The sequence below is a fragment of the Protomyctophum bolini genome (genome assembly GCF_963924005.1).
Source record: "Protomyctophum bolini genome assembly, chromosome: 11".
Classification (NCBI taxonomy): Eukaryota; Metazoa; Chordata; class Actinopteri; order Myctophiformes; family Myctophidae; genus Protomyctophum; species Protomyctophum bolini.
In genome coordinates this window covers 29,010,319-29,030,536 of record NC_137872.1, presented here as the reverse complement: position 1 = coordinate 29,030,536, position 20,218 = coordinate 29,010,319, and the positions used below count along the sequence as shown (strand labels likewise).

At 42.4% G+C, this 20,218-nt stretch overlaps 2 protein-coding genes across 7 annotated transcripts; both read left to right on the top strand.

Moving 5' to 3' along the window:
* The first annotated feature begins 2,092 nt into the window (after positions 1-2,092).
* stard3 (StAR related lipid transfer domain containing 3) lies at positions 2,093-14,805 on the top strand. 5 transcript variants are annotated; one of them, XR_013964849.1, is made up of 16 exons: positions 2,158-2,402; positions 4,884-5,122; positions 5,303-5,380; positions 5,818-5,895; positions 6,000-6,053; positions 6,432-6,552; positions 6,648-6,749; positions 7,892-7,947; positions 8,040-8,132; positions 8,331-8,393; positions 8,780-8,875; positions 10,123-10,202; positions 11,551-11,655; positions 12,099-12,192; positions 12,459-12,635; positions 13,061-14,805. XR_013964849.1 is itself a non-coding variant. In XM_080775625.1 (16 exons), exons 3-16 carry the CDS (start codon positions 4,910-4,912, stop codon positions 12,564-12,566), a joined length of 1,341 nt encoding a protein of 446 aa, XP_080631751.1. In that variant the 5' UTR covers positions 2,201-2,235; positions 2,328-2,402; positions 4,884-4,909; the 3' UTR covers positions 12,567-14,805. The 5 variants fall into 5 exon arrangements, 4 of the variants coding, with proteins under 4 accessions (XP_080631752.1, XP_080631750.1, XP_080631751.1 ...); XM_080775625.1 differs by having other exon boundaries at positions 2,201-2,235; positions 2,328-2,402; positions 12,459-14,805; XM_080775626.1 differs by having other exon boundaries at positions 2,093-2,235; positions 12,459-14,805.
* A 1,666-nt stretch (positions 14,806-16,471) lies between these two features.
* LOC308323915 (melanoregulin) lies at positions 16,472-19,125 on the top strand. 2 transcript variants are annotated; one of them, XM_080775780.1, is made up of 5 exons: positions 16,472-16,999; positions 17,173-17,335; positions 17,491-17,581; positions 17,832-17,998; positions 18,198-19,125. In XM_080775780.1, the coding sequence occupies exons 1-5, from the start codon at positions 16,920-16,922 to the stop codon at positions 18,312-18,314; spliced, it is 618 nt and encodes a 205-aa protein (XP_080631906.1). In that variant the 5' UTR covers positions 16,472-16,919; the 3' UTR covers positions 18,315-19,125. The 2 variants fall into 2 exon arrangements, with proteins under 2 accessions (XP_080631906.1, XP_080631905.1); XM_080775779.1 differs by having other exon boundaries at positions 18,152-19,125.
* The last annotated feature ends 1,093 nt before the right edge of the window (positions 19,126-20,218 follow it).

Sequence of the window (20,218 nt, the reverse complement as noted above, 5' to 3'; positions counted from 1 at the left end):
GTCTGATTTACTCTCCAGTGAACATACTGTGTATTTGTTTATTCTGTCATTGCTGGACAAGCTTGCGACATTTCCAGCTGTGCCATAGAAAGTCTGTCTCTTACCATTTGTATAATATGGGCTATTGTTTGTACATAAAGACAACATTTTTGTAAACTCTGGCCTTTGACTAGGCCTCTGACCTACCTAAAGTCAAATATATATTGTGAATACATCATATGACAATCAATTGTGTTGTGTCTACAAGCTTACAACACATGGGTTATGAGCTTCGATATATAATTTTTTGCGGTCACTGGCATATACCGGTGCACAAATCAAACTTAACATTTCAGAATTATTGGTAATGTGGGCTCCACTACTCTTCCTTAACGCAAAATGTAGAAGTGAGTGCACTGTGACACATTCGGTGGCGCTGTCGCCTCACAGCTATAAGGTCCTGGGTTCGATTCCCGCTGGGGACGTTGTGGGTGCTGGGGGCGTGTTCTCTCCTCAGTCATCACAGTCCCCATACCGTGGGTAGGGTTGGCAAAAGGCCCTTTCTGTGTAGAGTTTGCATGTTCTCCACGTGACCCCTCACAAAAACATGCAGTAATCCTGGTCTCTATACTGCCTCCCCCTGACCAGCCGGGGCGCCGCCTGATGGACGGGAAAGGAACCTGGTTGGAATAACGTGTTCCTTCATGCACTACTCCAACTGGGGATCAACTCCCCCTTGTCAGGTGAAAAGAAAATGCTGGACACCTCATGCATAGAAGGAAGCATGAGGTCAGTCCGTTGCTCTCCCCAGGTTGTCAAGGGAGTGTAGCACCCAGGATTACATTAGATAATTGAATTAATGGATTCATAATTTAGAAGTGAAATTAAAAGACAATCAGGATCTACTCAACCATGCAGGCTACTAAGAAGGTAGGATACTAGCCTACTAATACATTTGACAAAATTACAGTATGTCACATTATTTTTGTGTCAAATGATACATCTATACATGGCAGGACAGCCATAGTTATACGAGGTACGATAGAAGAGGACTCAAACAAAAATGTGAGTTGGACTAATAAATAGATGAATGGTTGCATAACTCTGAGAATGCTTTTTTCCTTCTCTCTTTTTCTATTTTGTTTACATTTGTAGAGCAGAGTACATTTAAATATTATAATTAACATTATTATTTAGTCAGGTTCCCCTTATTTATAAGGGGCGCCTATAGAAAAAGATACTTGTAAATTGACTTGGTCCCCAGCACCGTATTGTGAGGGCAACAATACAATACCCCAAATTAGCAGATAGTTGTTTGAACTTGTAATAATGTGTTACTGATTCCCCAAAATAACCTGTCCCTGGGATGGGACACACTCCCATGTCCCTTTGATTGATATGAGACACTGTCCTACGTATATCAATTCAAATATCAATTGTTTCCATATAAGTAGCCATAGGTTGGCAACTTGGCATCCCTACCTGAACCCTACTTTGTTATAAAGAAAGTGAAGTGATAGGATATGGTCTGGCTGACCTTTGGTCCCCTGGGCCTCGGCCCAACAGGGACCTAAAACCTGTCATTTAGACAACCTCTGCCATGAATGATTTATTTTGTGCAGACTGTGCATTTGTCGACCCAGTTCAGTTCTGCTTCTCAGGGGAACTTCAGGAAGCAGCCCACAGACATAAGCAATTAACACTCATTGGGCGAAAAATGGCCATAGCCACTAGCCAAAATGTGCTGACATCATCACATTTGTCATGATTTAATTGTGATGACGGCTATGGCCGTTTTAGACCAAGGAGTGTTTTTTGTGCACAACTAATGCTTGGAATGGATTAAGCATCATGAAAATCCCCTAGTTTGACACGTCACATGCTATACATAAAGCCACATAAATGTTTTGCCTTCTATAGGTTGTAAATGAATGGTATATGGTCACATATTATGCCAATGGGAAAATTGCTCAACATAATGAAAGTTAGCATCTGGCCGTTTCTAAATGCTGGGGACCCATACTCAACAACAACAATCAACATTTCTAACATAAAACGTTGGTGTAGTACTCAACATGCCATGGGTTCACATTCTGGATCCCGTAGTAGTGGACTACACTATGGGATGTAGAGTTGTAGTCTTGTAGACTCTGACGTTTCTATGATCCCATCCCGGAAGACGTGCTGCTGCTTCTGCTAGATGCTGCGCTTAGTGCGCAAACACATTGTGACACTACTGGTAGCTCGCTGAATCAGGTGAGTTTAGTTTATGTGCCGCTGGCGCTGTCCCTGATTAAGTTATTTACTCATTAATCAATGATCAAGCTATCGTCATCTGTCGTAGCAAGGCAACCAACCCAGAACCCACAAGCAAAAGCAAGGAGTGAGACGATACCGTGTTTAGCCAGCTAGCTAACACAGTGGTGAGTTAACGTTAACGAACAGCTAACAATATTGCTAGCTGGCTGACTTGCTTTAATTTTTTTACACCATTTTTCATTTCCATATTTTATATTTGCTGTTAACCAACTTTATTAGCGTAATCAAATCAGTGATTGTCTTTGTAAACGTCTTGGTTGTCCGTAGTATGTTAGAGATTTGCTAAAGTTGCTTGTGAGGGACAAGCATACTCTAAGGGGACAAGGTGTTCAAGTTATTTACTACTGCCTGACTGGGATTCCCAAAGTCCTAGCCCCTTCCTTTCGGGACCCTTATTGCTACCCTTTCTTTATTTGGGACGTCCGACGTCCCAAATACAGAAAAGGTAACCAAAGGTCCACATTTTAGGCTAGAGGAGGCGATGGGTGAGAGGTAACTGCGGGAAGTTGCACTGTCAGAATTGTGACGATCTAATGTTCTGAGTCGGACAGCTGATCAATGTTGTTGTTGTTGACAGATACAGTTGAAACTGGTGAATGAGGGACCGGGTATTACTACTTCCCCAATCCCCACTATAGCAGCCCACTACGATTCCAATGAGATAATCTAAACCGAATAGAGGTAAATCACTCAGCATCGATCCTAGCCTGGACCAGGGCTACATCGATCCATGAGTCCAATGGTTAAACCTGTGTATCTTATCAAATTGGAAATGGTCCTTCAAAATGCAAAATACACAACATGCACTAGTCAAAGGTCAAGCAAGCTCAGTAACTTTGAATTCTAAATGAGCAGACTGCCATCAATTGAAATATCTTAGGAAATATGTTGACCTTTATTGATAATGATGGTGGAGAGAGCAGTTAAGTGACATGCAGCAAAAGGTCAGGCTGGCCCTGGAGTCGAACTGGGGACTCGCAAGTCGGTGTCAGGCATTAATATACTGTAGAATCTGACTGTCTTTATACTTGCATAATGGGGATATTTTATTGTATATTGTTCTTTTTTCCCCCTTCTCTATTCTTATGACTATTTTGTAATTGTAAATTGTTGTAACTTGTACAGAACAAAAGAAATCCCTGGTTTGTTCCTTCTTCATTTAAAAAGTTTACATTTCCTCTGATTTTAGTGGTTCGGAACTTGGAAGTAACACTCAAACTCCATTGACATCAAACAATGTGATGATCGTGCACCAGCTAGGAAAAGGAAGATCTCACACTTAAATTATGTCCCTGTTCACTGCCATTCTCAGTTTTACTCGTTTACTGCCTTAGTAGCACCTCACCAATACTGGTTTCGCTCGTTCCTCTTTTGTCTACCTGTTCACTGCCAGCCTTTATTGATAGTAGACTGACAGGAAATGGGGAGAGAGAGATGGGGAGTGACGCGTGTATCAAAATGACGGAGCGGTTGCGCAAAGACCTGCCCGGCAGCATTGTTTAATGCCATTTATTTATGCGAGTTAAGTATTCAAGTATTTTTTGTTGTTTTGATGACAAAGTTGTACAGTATCTGCCGGCGTATCTGTGTATCAGATTGTGAAAATATAATATAATAATAATAGGCCTAATAATAATAAAGTGATTGAAAGAACTAGTGTATTGTCTGCGCATGCTGCTTGCTTATTTTATGGATATACATACTGTTGACTTTTACAACTTTGTCATGAGTAATTCAACAAAAAATACTGGCACAAATAAATTGCATTAAACGGTGCTGCCGGGCGGGTCTTTGCGCAACCGGGATCGGGAATCGAACCCGCAACACATGCACACTCGTAGTACATGCACGTGCGAGCACCTACAGTACATGTGCGCACAGAACAGCTGATAGCCTAGTAGTGTATGAGAGTTCTAGACACACAAACGCAAAAGTAGACTTACCGGTAAAATAATCAGACGGCTTCTTGCAGTAACAACTGCACACATGTAGTACATGCACATGCGAGCACCTACAGTACAGTAGGCTACATGTGCACACAGAACAGCTGATAGCCTAGTAGTGTATGAGAGTTCTAGACACAAACACAAAAGTAGACTTACCGGTAAAAATAATCAGACAACTTCTTGCAGTAGCGAAACTAAAACGTTTGCTTTGGACGAATCTCCTCTTCTTTGATGGAGGGGGAGGCATTGTTGTTGCGTGCAAACAGAACACCACAGAAGCAGTACTGGATGTGTTGCTTTTTACCGTTATGCAAAGTAGCCATCTGATGAGTAGTTGGGTACTTGACACGGTATCAATCTAGGAGCCTTCCATTGTGGGGCGGCAGTGGCTCAGAGTTGCTGGTTGGGAACAGGAAGGTTACCAGTTCTATTCCGGGCTCCCCATGTGTTCGTGTCGAAGTCTCCTTGAGCAAGACACTGAACCCCTAATTGCTCCCTATGAGCAGGTTGGTGCCTTGCATGGTTTCCTCTGCCATCGGTGTATGAATGTGTGTGTTTGATTTGGGTGAATGTAATGCACAATCTATGTAAAGCGTCTTGGATAAAGGCGCTATATAAATGCACCATTTATTGTGCTAGGTGGAGTACCCTATCTCGCCGCAGCAATGCCGGGTGGAGGCTACGGGGAGTTAGGGGGAAGCCTTCCTGCCATCGCTTCCCTCAATGCTTCCTACTCAACGTCTCTATCCATTCCCTCCCCTTACCTGTGTGTGGCCCCTGGGGAACGCAAGGCCATCTCTGATGTCCGTCGCACATTCTGTCTCTTTGTCACATTCGACCTCCTCTTCATCGCACTTCTATGGATTATTGAGCTGAATGTAAGTGAACATGGAGATGCATGTGTCAGTCCCCCCTTTTTTGTATCTTCATTATAGAGCTAAGGAGAAAAACTTAATTATAACCGTGAACTGTCATTTTCTATTTCTTATTCTGACACCCCCTACCTACTGTTGCCACACAACAGATCAATGGTCCACTCTGCTCTTTTGCCTTTCCAGAGCCACAACACCATCTGGGACAACCTGCAGATAGAGGTGGTCCAATACGACTTCAAGTCTTCCTTTTTTGACATCTTTGTAAGTTTAGAAGTGAAGGTGTTGGTTTGGTTTGTTTGTACACCAGTGCCGAACTGCAGATCCGATGACTTCTTTCTAGTCTGACTGAGCATCCCTCACTTTCACCTGCCTGATTATTTTATTGTGAGATTTACTTCATCCATGACGAGTATTTTTAAATAACATTTTGATATCAGTAATCAGTAATCCGTATACTCTGGGTGGATGTCAGGCACGTTGGTATTTGGCCATAATCTCTGGGCCCACCAGAACACCCTCAACATGGCATAGAAAATATGTTTTTGTTTGTTTTCCGCTTGCACCACTAGGCAACTTAGATACGTTGTTTGTCTGCATTCCTTGACACAAAGGAAAACAGAATGCAAAAGAAAAACAACTCATGCTCACATGATTAGATAAAGAAGTCATTTTATCATTCTGCTTTTGTTTCTTAACAGTTGCTTGCTGTGTTTCGGTTCCTCTGCCTGCAAGTGGCTTATGCTGCTCTGCGTCTGAGGCATTGGTGGGTCATTGCGGTAAGAGAGCTCACTCAGAAAGACACAGTTAAAGCTCTTATTTGGGTGATAGACGGGAATGATACTGGAGACCCTAACATGGGACCTCTTTACTCCTTCCACAGATCACCACTCTAGTGACTAATGTCTTCCTCGTTGTGAAGGTCATCCGATCTAATGTGAGTGTCTCCCTACTGCTGTTTTGAATCTTAGTGTTGGAGTATGGTTCAGTGAATCATGAGTCACTGCACATTTTTTTTACTTCATTTCCACCAATATTTAATTTATAATGTGCTGAAGACTAGTGTTGACTTAATTATGGGGAACTTGATACAAGAGCTGCTAAAGAGGAGTAATGTCAAAGTCCATGATCAACAATGGGGAAGTGATACAGTTAGTCCTTCAATAAAACTATTATGACGTGTCCCAAATAAAGAAGTGATATGGTGCCTTCAGTAAATAATAAATTGTCAATTGTCAAGCAAGTCAATGTGTAATGTCTTGTACATGCGTGTACAATCCAGTCTTAGGCTCACGTCATTTACTTTCTTATATAGCTCCTTTCCCAGAATAATGCCTTTGGCTATGTGCTGCCCATTACGTCATTTGTTGTGGCATGGCTGGAAACATGGTTTCTGGACTTCAAAGTGCTCACTCAGGAGGCAGATGATGAGAGAGGTGAGTGGGAAACCTTTTGTTCTAGTTATAACTAAGATAAAATACTATTGGTCAATTATATTGGAGACTTGTATAAAGTCTTGTCTGTCCCTCAGTCTACCTAGCAGCTGTGAATTCGGCATGCGAGCGTGCTCCCATGATATACCCCCGTGCTGTGTCAGATGGACAGTTCTACTCCCCGCCGGAATCCCTCGAAGGTAACCAACCACTGTGGAGAGATGGATTAGGGCCCCGTGAATCCACGTAACTCGAGAACCGTTTGACACATGCTTTCCACACCCCCACAAGGAGTGCAGTGCCCGGTGTCGAGTCCGTCGGACCCACGGTTGTCCAGAACCGCTCCAAAAGGCCTCTTCCCGAGCTCTTAACAGGGCCCCTGCCCAGTGTCCATGTATGGAGCTGGCCTGTTCTGACATCATTCTGACGTCTGTCCATATTTGGGCACGATGCCTGACAAAGAACTCCATATATGGGCCTAAAGGGACACAGACATAATTTCTGGGTGGGGCATACATTTTCAACTTGCATCGTTCCAATTCGCCAGTTCCCAACGGGCACCGCTGTAGAGGCTCCAATGGGCACCGCTCTAGTCTATCTATCTATAAATGCACCAAGTCTCTGTCTGTACGTCTGTCTGTACGTGTGTAATCCACGTAACTCGAGAACCGTTGGCCCCACCGACTTCAAAATTCGACACATGCGTTCCACCCCACCACAGGGGTTGAAAAGGGACACATACAGAAATTAACCAGCACAAAAGCGTCATTTGGCATGCTTGACAAAGAACTCCATATATGGGCATAAATGGGACACGCACATAATAATAACTGGGTGGGGCATGCATTTCCGGTTGTCCGGAACCAGCACAAAAGCCTCTGCATCTCACCCCTATATCTCCATATATGGATCTGGCTCTCCACGTACCACCATTATGACTTAGGTTAAAATACAGTAGCGTACACCTAACCCATGCTATTCACACAGGAGGCAAATTCATTCTAATTAATATGCAAATATATAAGAATAATATATTTTTCTACAGTTCCACACAGCCAACAAACATGTTGAACCCCAGTTTCCGCGTCACATTAACTGGTAGGGTTTTTTCCATTTGAACGGCACCAATTTGTGCTGGGACGGGGACCACACCACCAGCTTGGCTTATTATTTTGCCAGTGGGTGCCTAAGCTCTCAGGCACTCCCGGAGTTGACACCCTTGGTGCCATTTCATTTCACTGGCGCTCCTGGAGCAATAGTGCTGTAGGTCGGTCTGACACCGAGACATCCACTTCAGTGTACGTGCAGCAGCTTTAACAATACAGCTACCCTCTTTCTACAGGCTCAGAGGAAGATCTCGATGAAGAGGGCCTTGGGCGCAGGGCAGTCACTGCACAGGTACGGTATGCTCATTCTGTGTCCCAGCTCTGGTCTTCGGCTGGTGTTGATTAGTTTTTCATCTCACCACCACGCTCTGTCTCCCTCCCCAGGAGAAAGAGTATGTGAGACAGGGTCGTGAGGCCATGTCTGTGGTGGAACAGATCCTAGCCCAGGAAGACAACTGGAAATATGAAAAGAACAACGTGAGTCTGAATGTTCCATTACCATAATTTTGTCTTGAGCCCTGATTAATAGAAACCTGCTTATATAAACAGCCACTTGTCAGTGAAAGAATTTCCATTTCATTTTATATAATGACACCGATATTAATCGGATCCTGTTTCATAAGGAGTAAGGAAGTGACATATTTTATAAGGCTAATAAAATGTTTCTTGTGGCAGGACATGGGAGACTGTGTGTACACTCTGGAAATCCCCTTCCATGGAAAAACCTTTATTCTCAAGGTACACAACTGCATACATATCCTCCGTGTTCATTTAACTCTTATGGGTTCATTTGGCTCTATTTGTACACTTTTTACAGGATTCCATTGTCATCAAAAGCAAGTACACAAATTGTTTAAAAAAATCAAATAAATCTAAGAGTCATAAACTCTGTATGTGGTAATCTAAACATCTGTTGTGTTCAGATGAGTATTAACAGCATGTTCATTATAATTACTCACCTGATCTACAATGGTCAGGATTGGGATTACTATATGACTGCATTTAGCAATCTTATTTTCCAATACCGTTTGTTTGGTGCTCTGCTCTGTACAATGTGGCTGCACCTTTACTTGTGCTTTAGCTGAAGTGTTTGTGCTTTATTGTCTTCATTTGGCTTTCCTCAGGCTCTTGTTCAGTGCCGTGCTGAGCTGGTGTACCAGGAGGTAATGTTACAGCCAGAGAAGATGGTCCAGTGGAACAAAACGGTTACAGTCTGCCAGGTGACAGAACCCCTCTGCTTTTATTGCTTTCATTGATTGATTATTGAGCCTCATTTATACTTTGTTGTAGCCCCTCTCGGGACCCCCTGGGTGAGCTCATTCCTTCGCGACCCATGGGGTCCCTCTGCAGTTCGTTAGCCCACTATAGGACACAGCTGTAAATACCGTCGGAAACGTCATCTCTGCGGCGTTTGAGTGATTGTGATCACGTTTCAAAGCATATAAGAGCTATAGGAGACAACGGCAACGTCTGAGAATTTTCCAGAAGCCGTTAAGTATTTTTAATCTGTGTTTGACCGATTGGCAGCTCTGAAATTATCTCTTCCTTACTTCCTTATTGACATCCCATTGTACCGCCTAGCTGGCTAGCTAGTGGCTAGCTGCCGTCCCTACGTTCCTGCCTCTGATCTGCTCTGTCTTAGCTATAGCTACAGTATAGACCCCATGGGTCGTGAAGGAATGAGCTCACCCAGGGGGTGCCGAGAGGGGCTAACTTTGTTGTATCATTTCAATTCAAACTTTAATAGCGGGGCCAAAGAGAAACATACCAAGGGATACATATAAAATACACACAATGGCAATAAAGTCATAAAATGTGTAAAATAAATACAACTTAACCCACTGGCAGAACACAGGCATTTTAGCCAGTGTACTCTTAGTCTTGATGTATAGTGTGAACAGCTCACTGAGGGGCTTGAGAGCGCCACAATGATGCTGTTTTCAGATACATAGCCTAAACTTGGAACATTACTTAGGAGTGCTTTAAAAGTCCTCACTCCAGTAGTGACAAACAATTGGCTAGCACTGCCCCCTCTGGGTGGGAGTATTCTCATTGCATCATTATATGCAACTTGCAACCTGTGCATGCTAGATTTTTTACAACATGACCCAGGTGAGCAGTATAAAGAGGTGTGCAATATGCCTTAAACAATGACACTTTCACTTTAATAGAGCAATGACTGAACTGACGAGCAATAGTGTTAGCTTGAGCATACAACTTTCGACATTGTCTGTAAAGTTATAACACTGTCACATGACAGAAATGACAGCTCACAATGCAATTCAAGCTTGCAGACTTTCTATTTGTGCTTCGTGGTCCCAGTACATGACGAGTATAAATAAGCATGTAATGACATGCCCAAAATAGGAATGCCTTGGTTAATGTTGTTAAACATTCGCATTGTTCAGGTTGTATCCTGCTGTAAAAAAGAAAAGAAAAAGCCTAACAATGGTGTTCCTCTCTTCAGATCCTTCAGAGGGTTGATGACAACACCATGATTTCCTACGACGTCTCCTCTGGGGCGGCGGGGGGAGTTGTGTCTGCAAGGTACGGTATATATTCCAACTGTATATTACAAATAAAACAAGCCTGACTGCATGACCAACCAGTGCTCTGTGACTTTAACAAGTCTTTCAATTCAGCCAGGCTTTTGTTTTATCATATTTTTGCCCCCCCCCCCCAAAAAATGCCATAGATTTGAGAATGCTCAGTTGCCGTGCATATGCATTTAGTCCAGAACATTGTCTAGCCAATATGAATTACCATAATGTAATTTTGTCAGTTGTCTTTAATGTCTTTAATATCTAATTTTATTTATGTAGTAGACTTCCTCAGATGCAACCAATTTGAGTTCCAAGGTAAAATACACGGAATGTCCCTGTGTCAAGTCAACCCCAAATTACTTCTTCAGAGTGACATTTTTCAGATTTATATTTTACATACCGGAGTGCTGGTTAAGTAGGCAGTTGCATAGAAGATCTTCTGGTTTTCAATCATTTTCATATCGAGGCCCATTATTTATTCTGAATTTGAGCCAAGGACCTCCATTTGATGAGATTCATATTGATGAGAATAATATTTTGTCCACTGTATTGCTATTGGTACCATAGGAGAGATAACAGGCAAATATTGATCAAGATAACAATTACACAATGTAATTGTGTAGACTTCTAAATTATGTAATGCAGATGTTTAATTTTAACAATGTAACTTTGGGAGTGTAAAATGAATTAATTTTGTACTCAAGAGTTCAAGATCTTTAAGGGTCCATTTGGTTACCAACTCCTCAAGGACCACTGGTTGAAAACCAGTGCTTTAGAGAAGGTGAAGATCCTTGGGCTAAAACATCGTCCATAATAAGCATTTTTGCGAACGCAGTGAGCACTTACTATGAGACCTAGCAGATCATGTCTGTGTGTGTGTGTGTGTGTCTGTCTGTCTGTCTGTCTGTCTGTCTGTCTGTCTGTCCGTGTGTCTGTCCCGCTATCCAAATATGGAGTGTGTTGCATCAGCAATCACTCAGCTCCATATATGGGCACAAAAGGGGCCAGGTCCACAACAAACAAATCACTGGCCCCTTTTGTGCCCATATATGGAGCTGAGTGGACCTGGCCCCTTTTGTGCCCATATATGGAGCTATACGTCCAAAACCCAAATATGTACGAGCTGCGTTCGCTTCCCGCGTTTGCGCGTCTTACTCGTAATTGCATGAGAAGAAGGTAGCATGCAGAATATTCTTTCATCGACGAGTCTGAAACTAGTAATGAGGCTGTCGGAATGATAAAAAGCCTATAGAGGGTGCTAAATGAATCTATTCGTGAAACCGCAAAGTTGCCCTGGGTTTCTGTAACATTGTTCCAAATCTTCATATTTTCTCTTTTCACTCCTTCAACAGGGATTTTGTTAATGTGCGGCGGGTGGAGCGCAAGCGAGACCGCTACATCTCTGCAGGCATGGCAACAGACCACGATGCCAAGCCTCCACACAGTCGTTACGTCAGGTCAGACCATGCCTTGTGCTGTCTATTGCTAGCCTGGAATCTAGCCTGATTCGCTACGTTCGTCTATTTCTCACATTGCTACTCAGTCTGGCCAGGGTCCTATTTCCATTACGTTGGCAAGTCAGAAAGAGTTTTACAATTTACATTGGACAACACTGCCCCCCCCCCCCCCCCCCCCCCACAGACCAATCACAAGCCGCAGGCCGTTTTCTCTGGTTTGGGCATGGAGAGAGGAGGCTTTCCTGGCTGTGAAGCGAAGTGAGGAAAAAGAAAATGCAGAGTGTAGCAAGCAGTCTGGTTCCTAGGCTAGTCTATTGCCTCTTTAGCATTCAAAACACAACAATGGTCAGATTGTTTTCTTCCTTTTTTATAAGTCAGTGTGTTCCTTGCAACGTTTCTGCCCTTTCGTTTTGTGTGAACTGAACCCTCCCTCTCCTCCCCAGGGGCGAGAACGGACCCGGAGGATTTGTGGTCCTCAAGTCCAGCAGCAACCCATCTGTGTGTACGTTCATCTGGGTCCTCAACACAGACCTGAAGGTGAGCCCTAAACTGCCTTTTCCTTTTGAGTCAGCATTGATAGCATTGATAGTCTGCATTCCCTTTTCCACACAAAGAAACTTTATTTTTTATTTTTATCAATATAATATAAATATATACATCATGTGAAATGCACCAGCTTACATGGTAACTTGCACAATTACACACGTTTAACAAATGGCCCACACACTCGTCAGGATGATACTATATCCAGCATTCTGTGTAGAGGACTTTTAACACCGTACCTATTTCCTCCCGTCCATCAGGGCAGACTGCCTCGCTACCTCATCCACCAGACTCTGGCTGCCACCATGTTTGAATTCATGGCACATTTACGCCAGCGTGTCACTGACCTCCAGTGCTCTCACCACTAGGAGACAACCTCCTCTGCCATACTGAACAACAGGAGAGATGGCCTTCTAGCCACAGTGCCACAGCAGCTTGTGAGTTGTTCTTTGCATTTCTGGGCTCTCCGGTACCACAAATCGCCCAGCCTTTACTGTTGTGGTGCACCTAAGATGAGAAGATGAACGCACTGAGAACTAAGAATGAACCTCAAAAAGGATGTGTGACATGACATGAGACAGCAATTATTAGGAAAACAAGGGGAACAGCTGGACGTATTGCTCATTTTCATCCTTAAACTCTCAACAAATATTCTTTATTTTATTAATGGTCACATCCTTATTTTTTTATTTGTAGATGACCAATGCATTTTTGCTGTGTCCCTCACTGTGCAATGACAATTTTGTCGTCACGCCTTGCGAAGCGTTTTTGAATCGGCATGGACGTTTTGGAACTGAGAAGAGGCGGAATACAGGTGGATGTCATTATCACTGTATACTTTTTCCCTCTCTCAATTCAACAGAACTGACGCAATGACATGTCTGAACGTTGCTGCACCAAGCAACAGTCTGACCCTGAGCCTTATAGCCGACGTTTATTTGTTGTTGCTTTGTTTATACCTTTTTGTTGTTTTTATTTTGGTTACTGCACCGTCTTAACTGTGGTTCTTTCAAGAACTGTTCTGAAGATACACATTTTGCAACCTTTATTTGATTGGGAAAAGACTCCCTTAAAAGTTTATACCCCTTCTTCACTTCACTGTGGTCAATAGGACAAGAGTCACGGTGGTCTTTTCACCACCACACAGGCTGTGTGTGTGTGTTTGTGTGTGTGCTGGTGGGGCTGAGCCCCACCAGATATAGCGACGACATCAAAGCGAAATCAAATGCCAAACCTCTCCTCGAATACTAGTGTTGATGTATTTGGCCTTTCTGCTTGAGTTTTTGAAGCATGGAAGACAGAATGATGAGGCAGCATTTAACCATATTAACCCTGGTGTCCCTATTCTTGTCATTATACAGTAGGTGAACATTTTCAAAAATTGTCAAACTTTAAAAAAATGTATCTACAAGCTAGCGACACATTGAGCTTGTAGATCAGGTATCTTTGAATAGCCCAAAAATAAGTGGTTAAATGGACCTCCAACTCAATCTTCTATACACGTAAATGTGGTAGTGATTGTTTAATGTTTATGATGCAAATTATTATTAGCTAGAGATAATGGTTACACATCTGGAAGCTCTATCCTTGCTAAAACTATATTGTGTGCCATTAACCTCAAGTGGCCTTCAAGCAAACAGCTGAGAAAATTGGTGTCTGTCAAATGTTTTACTGTATTCATGTGATGATCATTGTCATTTTGAGAACAGGCCTCATAATTTAGGTATACGTATGAGGCAAAAAAATAATAATCTTTCTCATGTAATATAACGGTTTTTATTTTTCATAATGCATGTCGTTATGACATAATTTACAGGTTGCAACGACGGTTATGTTTTGTACCTTGTGCCTTCCAGTGCACTGAAATGAGGCACAGCAGGGAGAACGTGGTTCCATTATAACTCTTGACTAAGGACCATATCTCTTGAGGCCAGGGCACACAATGACCACATTATGATAAGAAGTGGCTTAAGTATTTTGTTTGCATGCTCAGTTATTTGATGATGCCATAACAAAATCTAGGAATGCCACAATCTTGACCTGAATTTATCTCTAGTGATAACGTCTCTGTAGGCAGATTAGTTGTCAAGCCGCAAAAAGCTATCATAATGATTGTCTGTGTCCATGTTGCTCTGGCCACCAGGCGGTGCATAAAACGCCAAACACGGTTCAACTTGCCTTGTTGAGATTTTAGCAAATTAATTTAGGTCGGAACTGAAATGCATACAAAGTGTTTTGGAATGAGAATTTAAATCTGATCAAAGTATGTAAACGTGGACGTTGTGCCTTTATTACCGTAACAATATGTCCAACTTTTCACCTTATTTGCTTTTAGCAAAACATCCTTACTGTACATAAAACCAATGCTTCATAACGTTAGCAAAGGTTTATATAAACTATCAATCCTGCCTTGATTTATTTTTTCAGGTTTGTAATGTTTTTGTTTTTAGTGTTGGTGTAATTTTTGAATTTCTGTGTAAAATTATAATCAGTTCTAAAACATTAATTTAAAGCCATTACATAAATACTGACCAACCTCTCAACTGTAGTTTATTTTGTATGGAAACTTAAACCAGACTCAAATATATAATACAATGGTTGAATTGATTTCAGTTGATGATTGTTGTTTTTTGGCTGGTGGGGATTCCTGGTTTTGTGACGTAAGGAGACTAACTCTCTTGCCTATGAGGCTATTTCACTAACAGTAGGTTCTCTGACCGAGCTGTTTGTTCTCTTCCTTATATTCTATTTCACTAACAGTAGGTTCTCTGACCGAGCTGTTTGTTCTCTTCCTTATATTCTATTTCACTAACAGTAGGTTCTCTGACCGAGCTGTTTGTTCTCTTCCTTATATTCCATTGTTGGAACCCTGGCGTGTCAATAATATCCTGTGACCAGAATCGCATGCAAGTCACCCCTTTGTGGTCTTTGTTTCATAATGCTTCATTAATGGAACCCTGTTGCTCTACCTCTGTCTTCAAAGGAAGTGGTTTATATATCATTACTCTTTCAGAAAACGGTGGGAATGTGACTCGCTTGAAGTCACATTCGTCATAACGCCACGTGTCTGTGTTCTTTCGCCGTAAATATTGTGTGTCCGAGTGAGACACACAAGCCCTACATTTTGAACGATGGGCGATGTCTTTGGCCTCTGACCTTGTGTTTTCCGTGCTGGGCATGTTGTGTGTGTGCTGTGTAATCGGTCCATCACCGAGAGATAGAGAGCGAGGGGAAGTAGAGCAAGGATAGAGAGAGGTAGGGAAACTACAGGAAGAGTTCCGTGCTCAGCTCAGCCCGCTTTGTCATTACAATGTAGGTAAAACACTTTTTGAGTGGTGCAACCACTCCAAGGAACAGCAATGTCCGTGTTCACCTATGTGACGTTAATGCGTGTGTTAATGAGCACCAGTATGACTATGAGTACCAGTAGGGGCGCTGTTGTGCCAGAAACGGAGAGAGAGAGAGATAGTGCTCAAGTGCTGCACTGTTGCCTGCTAATGAGAGAGGAGGGGGGGGGGGGGGGAGAGAGGGGAGTTGCACCACTCAGTTCACATGGGTGTGATTTTTACTAAAATCTCACAATATGCTTCTAGATGAAATATGTTTTTCTTTTTTGTGGTTAAAGCTACAGTACATTGAATAATACCCCTATTGACAAGACAAGGGGAAGTACAATTGCTGGCTTCCTCGTTCCAAAGCAAGCCAAGTCGTCCCTCTCCCCTGCAGCGCCTCTCCCTGCCTCCCCATGCCTTGTCTACAGTAAACTGTACCCAACTACTACTTATGTGAAGTTGGACACCTTAGCTCTTGGAGATGAGAGGGGCTGAGCAGATTTAAAGAGCAAGGAAGGTGCAAAGGGTTTCATCGAGTATGACCGGGTGTCCAGGGAGGTTAAGAGTTGAAACTATACATGACATAAGATACATTTATTTCAAGGACCTTTCGCTATGAACCATATTGCACAATGCAGCATTTTGAAATCTATAAACACATTTACTGTATGAGATTTTGGTAGCTACTGATCTATGAAATGTCACAGGGTTTAAGTGGGAAAGTTAGGCTCATATACTTGAGGGAGAGATGATCAGGGCCAGGGGCCAAACACAGTCAATGGATGGAACAACTCACATGATTTGTGTGTGTGTGTGTGTGTGTGTGTGTGTGTGTGTGTGTGTGTGTGTGTGTGTGTGTGTGTGAGAGAAAGTGAGTTAAGAGTGTGATCTTTCACTGCTGTCTTTGTCCTCACTGCTCTCTTTGTCCTCTGTAAGGAGAAGGAAGGAGAAAGAACATTTCATCTGCCCGAGCATCTTTACTCTGATCCAGGACAGAGACTGGTGCCTCGGCCGGTCCTGGTTCCATTGGATCTGGAATTATTTATGATTAAAAAAAGGAAAAAAATAATCCCCACCAGAATTGACAACATTTATAACAGTGGATCATATTCATATACCTCTTGCTCATGACTTCTCTTCGTGAATGTTTTTGGGAGTAATTCCGTCGGTGTGAACAAGGTATCTGGAACCTTTTTAGTGCAGTGGAGCAGCACCCACTGGGACAGTGGTGCTGGTGTGCTGAAGCCAGAGTTGAGTTTTCGTTTAGAAAAGGTCATATCTTCATATACTTGAACTATTTCTTAAACGCTTAAGGAAGACCATTTAAGAACAAAAGCCTTTTCAGGATCATTCCACGCCGCGGGTACCAGTTCCCTATCGTTTTGAGACATGGGGGCAGCTTTCATGAAGTTCTGCTGCTGCTGTTGTGCTACTGATGACGATGATGAAGAGAAGCAGCCTCTAATCCCGTAAGTAAGAAGAATTGACAAAATTACAAAAAACTACACTGCATGCCATCTGGTTTACATGCTTTGGCATTTGCATGCTTTGTGAATAAAGTATAGTTGGTTTTATAATTACTGTACAAATAACTGTGTGTGACTGACTGTTCATTTTGTGCATGATTCATGTGTTTGTACAGTCATGACCCTCTGGAGTATTTTGACCGTGAAGTCCAGAAACGGCGTGACCAGGAGACCAACCTGTGGAGTGAGCCAGGTGATACCAGCCATTCAGAGAGAGAAGATGACCGCCACCTCTACACGTTGCTCCAGGCTAGAACCAAGACCAGCATGGGTTCCAAGGTGAGGAGTAAAATGGATTAGATTAGATTCGAATGGACTGTAGTGAAACCATATGGATTCATTTGTGTAAAGATTCTTGTAGATTCTTGTATCTGAAATGAAATTATTTAGCTGAAAGGGAAAGGATTTGATCCCATATTTGCACATTGTTGTAGGGTTACCGCCGTCTCAGTGTGGATATTGATGCCATGAGAGATACACGCCGAGAGGTCAGGGACGGATGGAAGACCATCCTGGAGAACTTGGGTAGGAAGTTGATGATCGGCCTGGGCCATGGCTCAGTGGTCCAGGCACCGTGGCTGGTAATCCAGTCTGGCTGTGTGCCGCGGGTTCGACTCCGAATCCCGACGGCCTTTACTGCATGTCTTCCCCCAATCTCTCTCCCCATTTCCTGTCAGCCTACTGTCGCGGTCCCCTCAAATCATGAGACATACAGTAGTATGAGACATAGTAGCTCTGAAGCTTATCAAGTGTTAATTATAAACTTTCTCCTTAGGTTTTATGGCAGAAGCAGATTCTCTACTCACAGTGAATCCCAGTGCGTCTAATGACCGCATGCGCAACGCCCCCCTGGCGCGTTCCCTGCTGAACACACTCCACACTGAAACTAACATTTTCAACAACAGCAAAGATCCCCCACCCGAGAGATACCTATTCATCATGGTGAGATTCCAAATTACATTTTTCACACCATGCTGAATCGCACATGTTTTGAATCACATGTTTTGTGGTATAATAGGCAAACAAATGTTGAATTGTTCTCTCTTTTGGATTATTACTTTTCCTTCCACTCTGTCTTTTCTCGCTCCTTCACAGGATCGTCTTATATACTTGGATGTGGCTGATGATTTTGTGCTCAAAGCGAAGCGATTCTATCCTCCCAAGGATGATGATGATGATTCTGATGATGAAGAGGGTGCTGGGCTTGCAATCAACCTGCCTTTGCTTCTGGCCAGGCTCGAGGCAAAGAATGCCGTAGAAGACGACGAGGATGAGGAACTGGAAGATGAAAGCTGAAATGATGATTGAAACTTGAGAGAGTGATCCACTGGCTGCTGCAGTGATCACAAACATAAAGCAGGGGGCAGTAGTTGTCAAGGCTGGGGAGAGCCGGAAGAAAGAATCTTTTTCAACTCCCACTGCCTGTTCTTCAAGTGCCTACAACAGAACTGCCACTACTGATTCTGCTGTTGCTTGCAGTTTTAAGCTAAAATATCAAGTTTTGACTCTCCTTCAGTTTTCTCCAGGCACATTCTAAAGGGGCTCATCATTGAGTATGAGCTGAATGGTGTCGGATCTTGGCTATTTTTGTCTACCATAGAGCTTTACTTAGTTTTCACTCTGTTCATTGTTTGGTTCATGCGAAACCTGCAGGGCAGTAATGGTCGTATGAGCAGAGGCGCACCCTTCATATTATGTCTTATGATTATCAGCATACTACTGATTCAATCACAAGATTTCCTCTTGAATATTATTTAACTGGATGAATCGTTATTAACGGAGAATAAACAGCTCAATGATCAATGTTTCAGAGCTGTTCTCAAATGGGTTTGTGCTTGGATAATTGTTACTGTTGACATAATACATATTATGAAGGTTGACTTGGCTCTGAACAGAAAAGTAATGAATATGAATATAATAGTATGGCTAGTATGTTTAAATGGATGTGTTTGCGTGAGTACGGTGAAATGCAGTGGATGTTGTAGGGTGATTTCTTCACCCTCTAACAGTGGCAACATGGAGAATATGGGTGATTTAGGATGTTGTGTGTTTGTTTATGCATGTGTTCTGGTGGGATGTTGAAGCTGAAATAAACTTGCAACCTGAAGCCCCGCTAAGTGAATCTTGTCACATGTTTGTACAAACCGTGTTCCAGGGAGCTGCACTGTCTCATCTGGAACATACAGTTCATACATACAGTAGCACACATGGTTTCCTTTTTTTTCCTACTCCTTTTGAGTGTCCGTTGCTCATGTCCTGTCCGATATCCGAAAAAGGACATCTATCTGCCTACACAGTGCATATATTCATGTTGTCCTTAGATATACATTCATCTACACATATTCACATATATAAACATACATATAAATAAGAAAAGAACAATTCCTGCTGTGCATAGTCAATACCTGTCATTGCCATTGTGTTATGGTTTACTTGTAATGATTGATTAGGCCAAGGTGGCAAAGAGCATCCCGAGGTACATTGTTGGCGGATTACTATATAAGGGTTATTATTTAGGGGATATTATGAGTATGATTCATGTGTCTCTGTTATGCTATCCTTATTGAATATATATAATGAGTTACTTATAATATATAGTATATAGTAGGTGTAATAGGTAATGTGGTTTTTGCGAACGCAGTGAGCACTTACTATGAGACCTAGCAGATCATGTCTGTGTGTCTGTCTGTCCGTGTGTCTGTCCCGCTATCCAAATATGGACCAGGTCCACTCAGCTCCATATATGGGCACAAAAGGGGCACCATATAAGGAGTCCCCAAAGCAGCTATACGTCCAAAACCCAAATATGTACGAGCTGCGTTCGCTTCCCGCGTTTGCGCGTCTTACTCGTACTATTGTATACTGTATAGTATACATGGTATGGTTTACTATTCTTGTACACAGTATGCACCAAGGTTTGCCAATGATATTAATAATAACAATTGTAGTTAATAATAATAATAATGGTATAATATATATGATATGGTTTACTTATATCGTACATAATGTGTTATGGTTTACTAATAATGGTCTACTAATAATATATGGTATGGTTTACTATAATTAGTACAGTAAGTCATAGTTCCCCATTAATACTCTTCTTCATTTCTGTATCTATCAAAAATGAATTGGTTTATGTTTCCACAGCGCTTTAGTTCATCC

Excerpts from the sequence above, each read along its gene's own strand:
- stard3 (XM_080775626.1), top strand. The coding sequence starts at position 4,910 with ATGCCGGGTGGAGGCTACGGGGAGTTAGGGGGAAGCCTTCCTGCCATC. Across the intron at positions 6,750-7,891 it reads CCCGCCGGAATCCCTCGAAG|GCTCAGAGGAAGATCTCGAT; the intron begins GTAACCAACCAC and ends CTCTTTCTACAG. Across the intron at positions 12,193-12,458 it reads TCCTCAACACAGACCTGAAG|GGCAGACTGCCTCGCTACCT; the intron begins GTGAGCCCTAAA and ends CCCGTCCATCAG.
- LOC308323915 (XM_080775779.1), top strand. The coding sequence starts at position 16,920 with ATGGGGGCAGCTTTCATGAAGTTCTGCTGCTGCTGTTGTGCTACTGAT. Across the intron at positions 17,336-17,490 it reads AGACCAGCATGGGTTCCAAG|GGTTACCGCCGTCTCAGTGT; the intron begins GTGAGGAGTAAA and ends ACATTGTTGTAG. Across the intron at positions 17,582-17,831 it reads GACCATCCTGGAGAACTTGG|GTTTTATGGCAGAAGCAGAT; the intron begins GTAGGAAGTTGA and ends CTTTCTCCTTAG.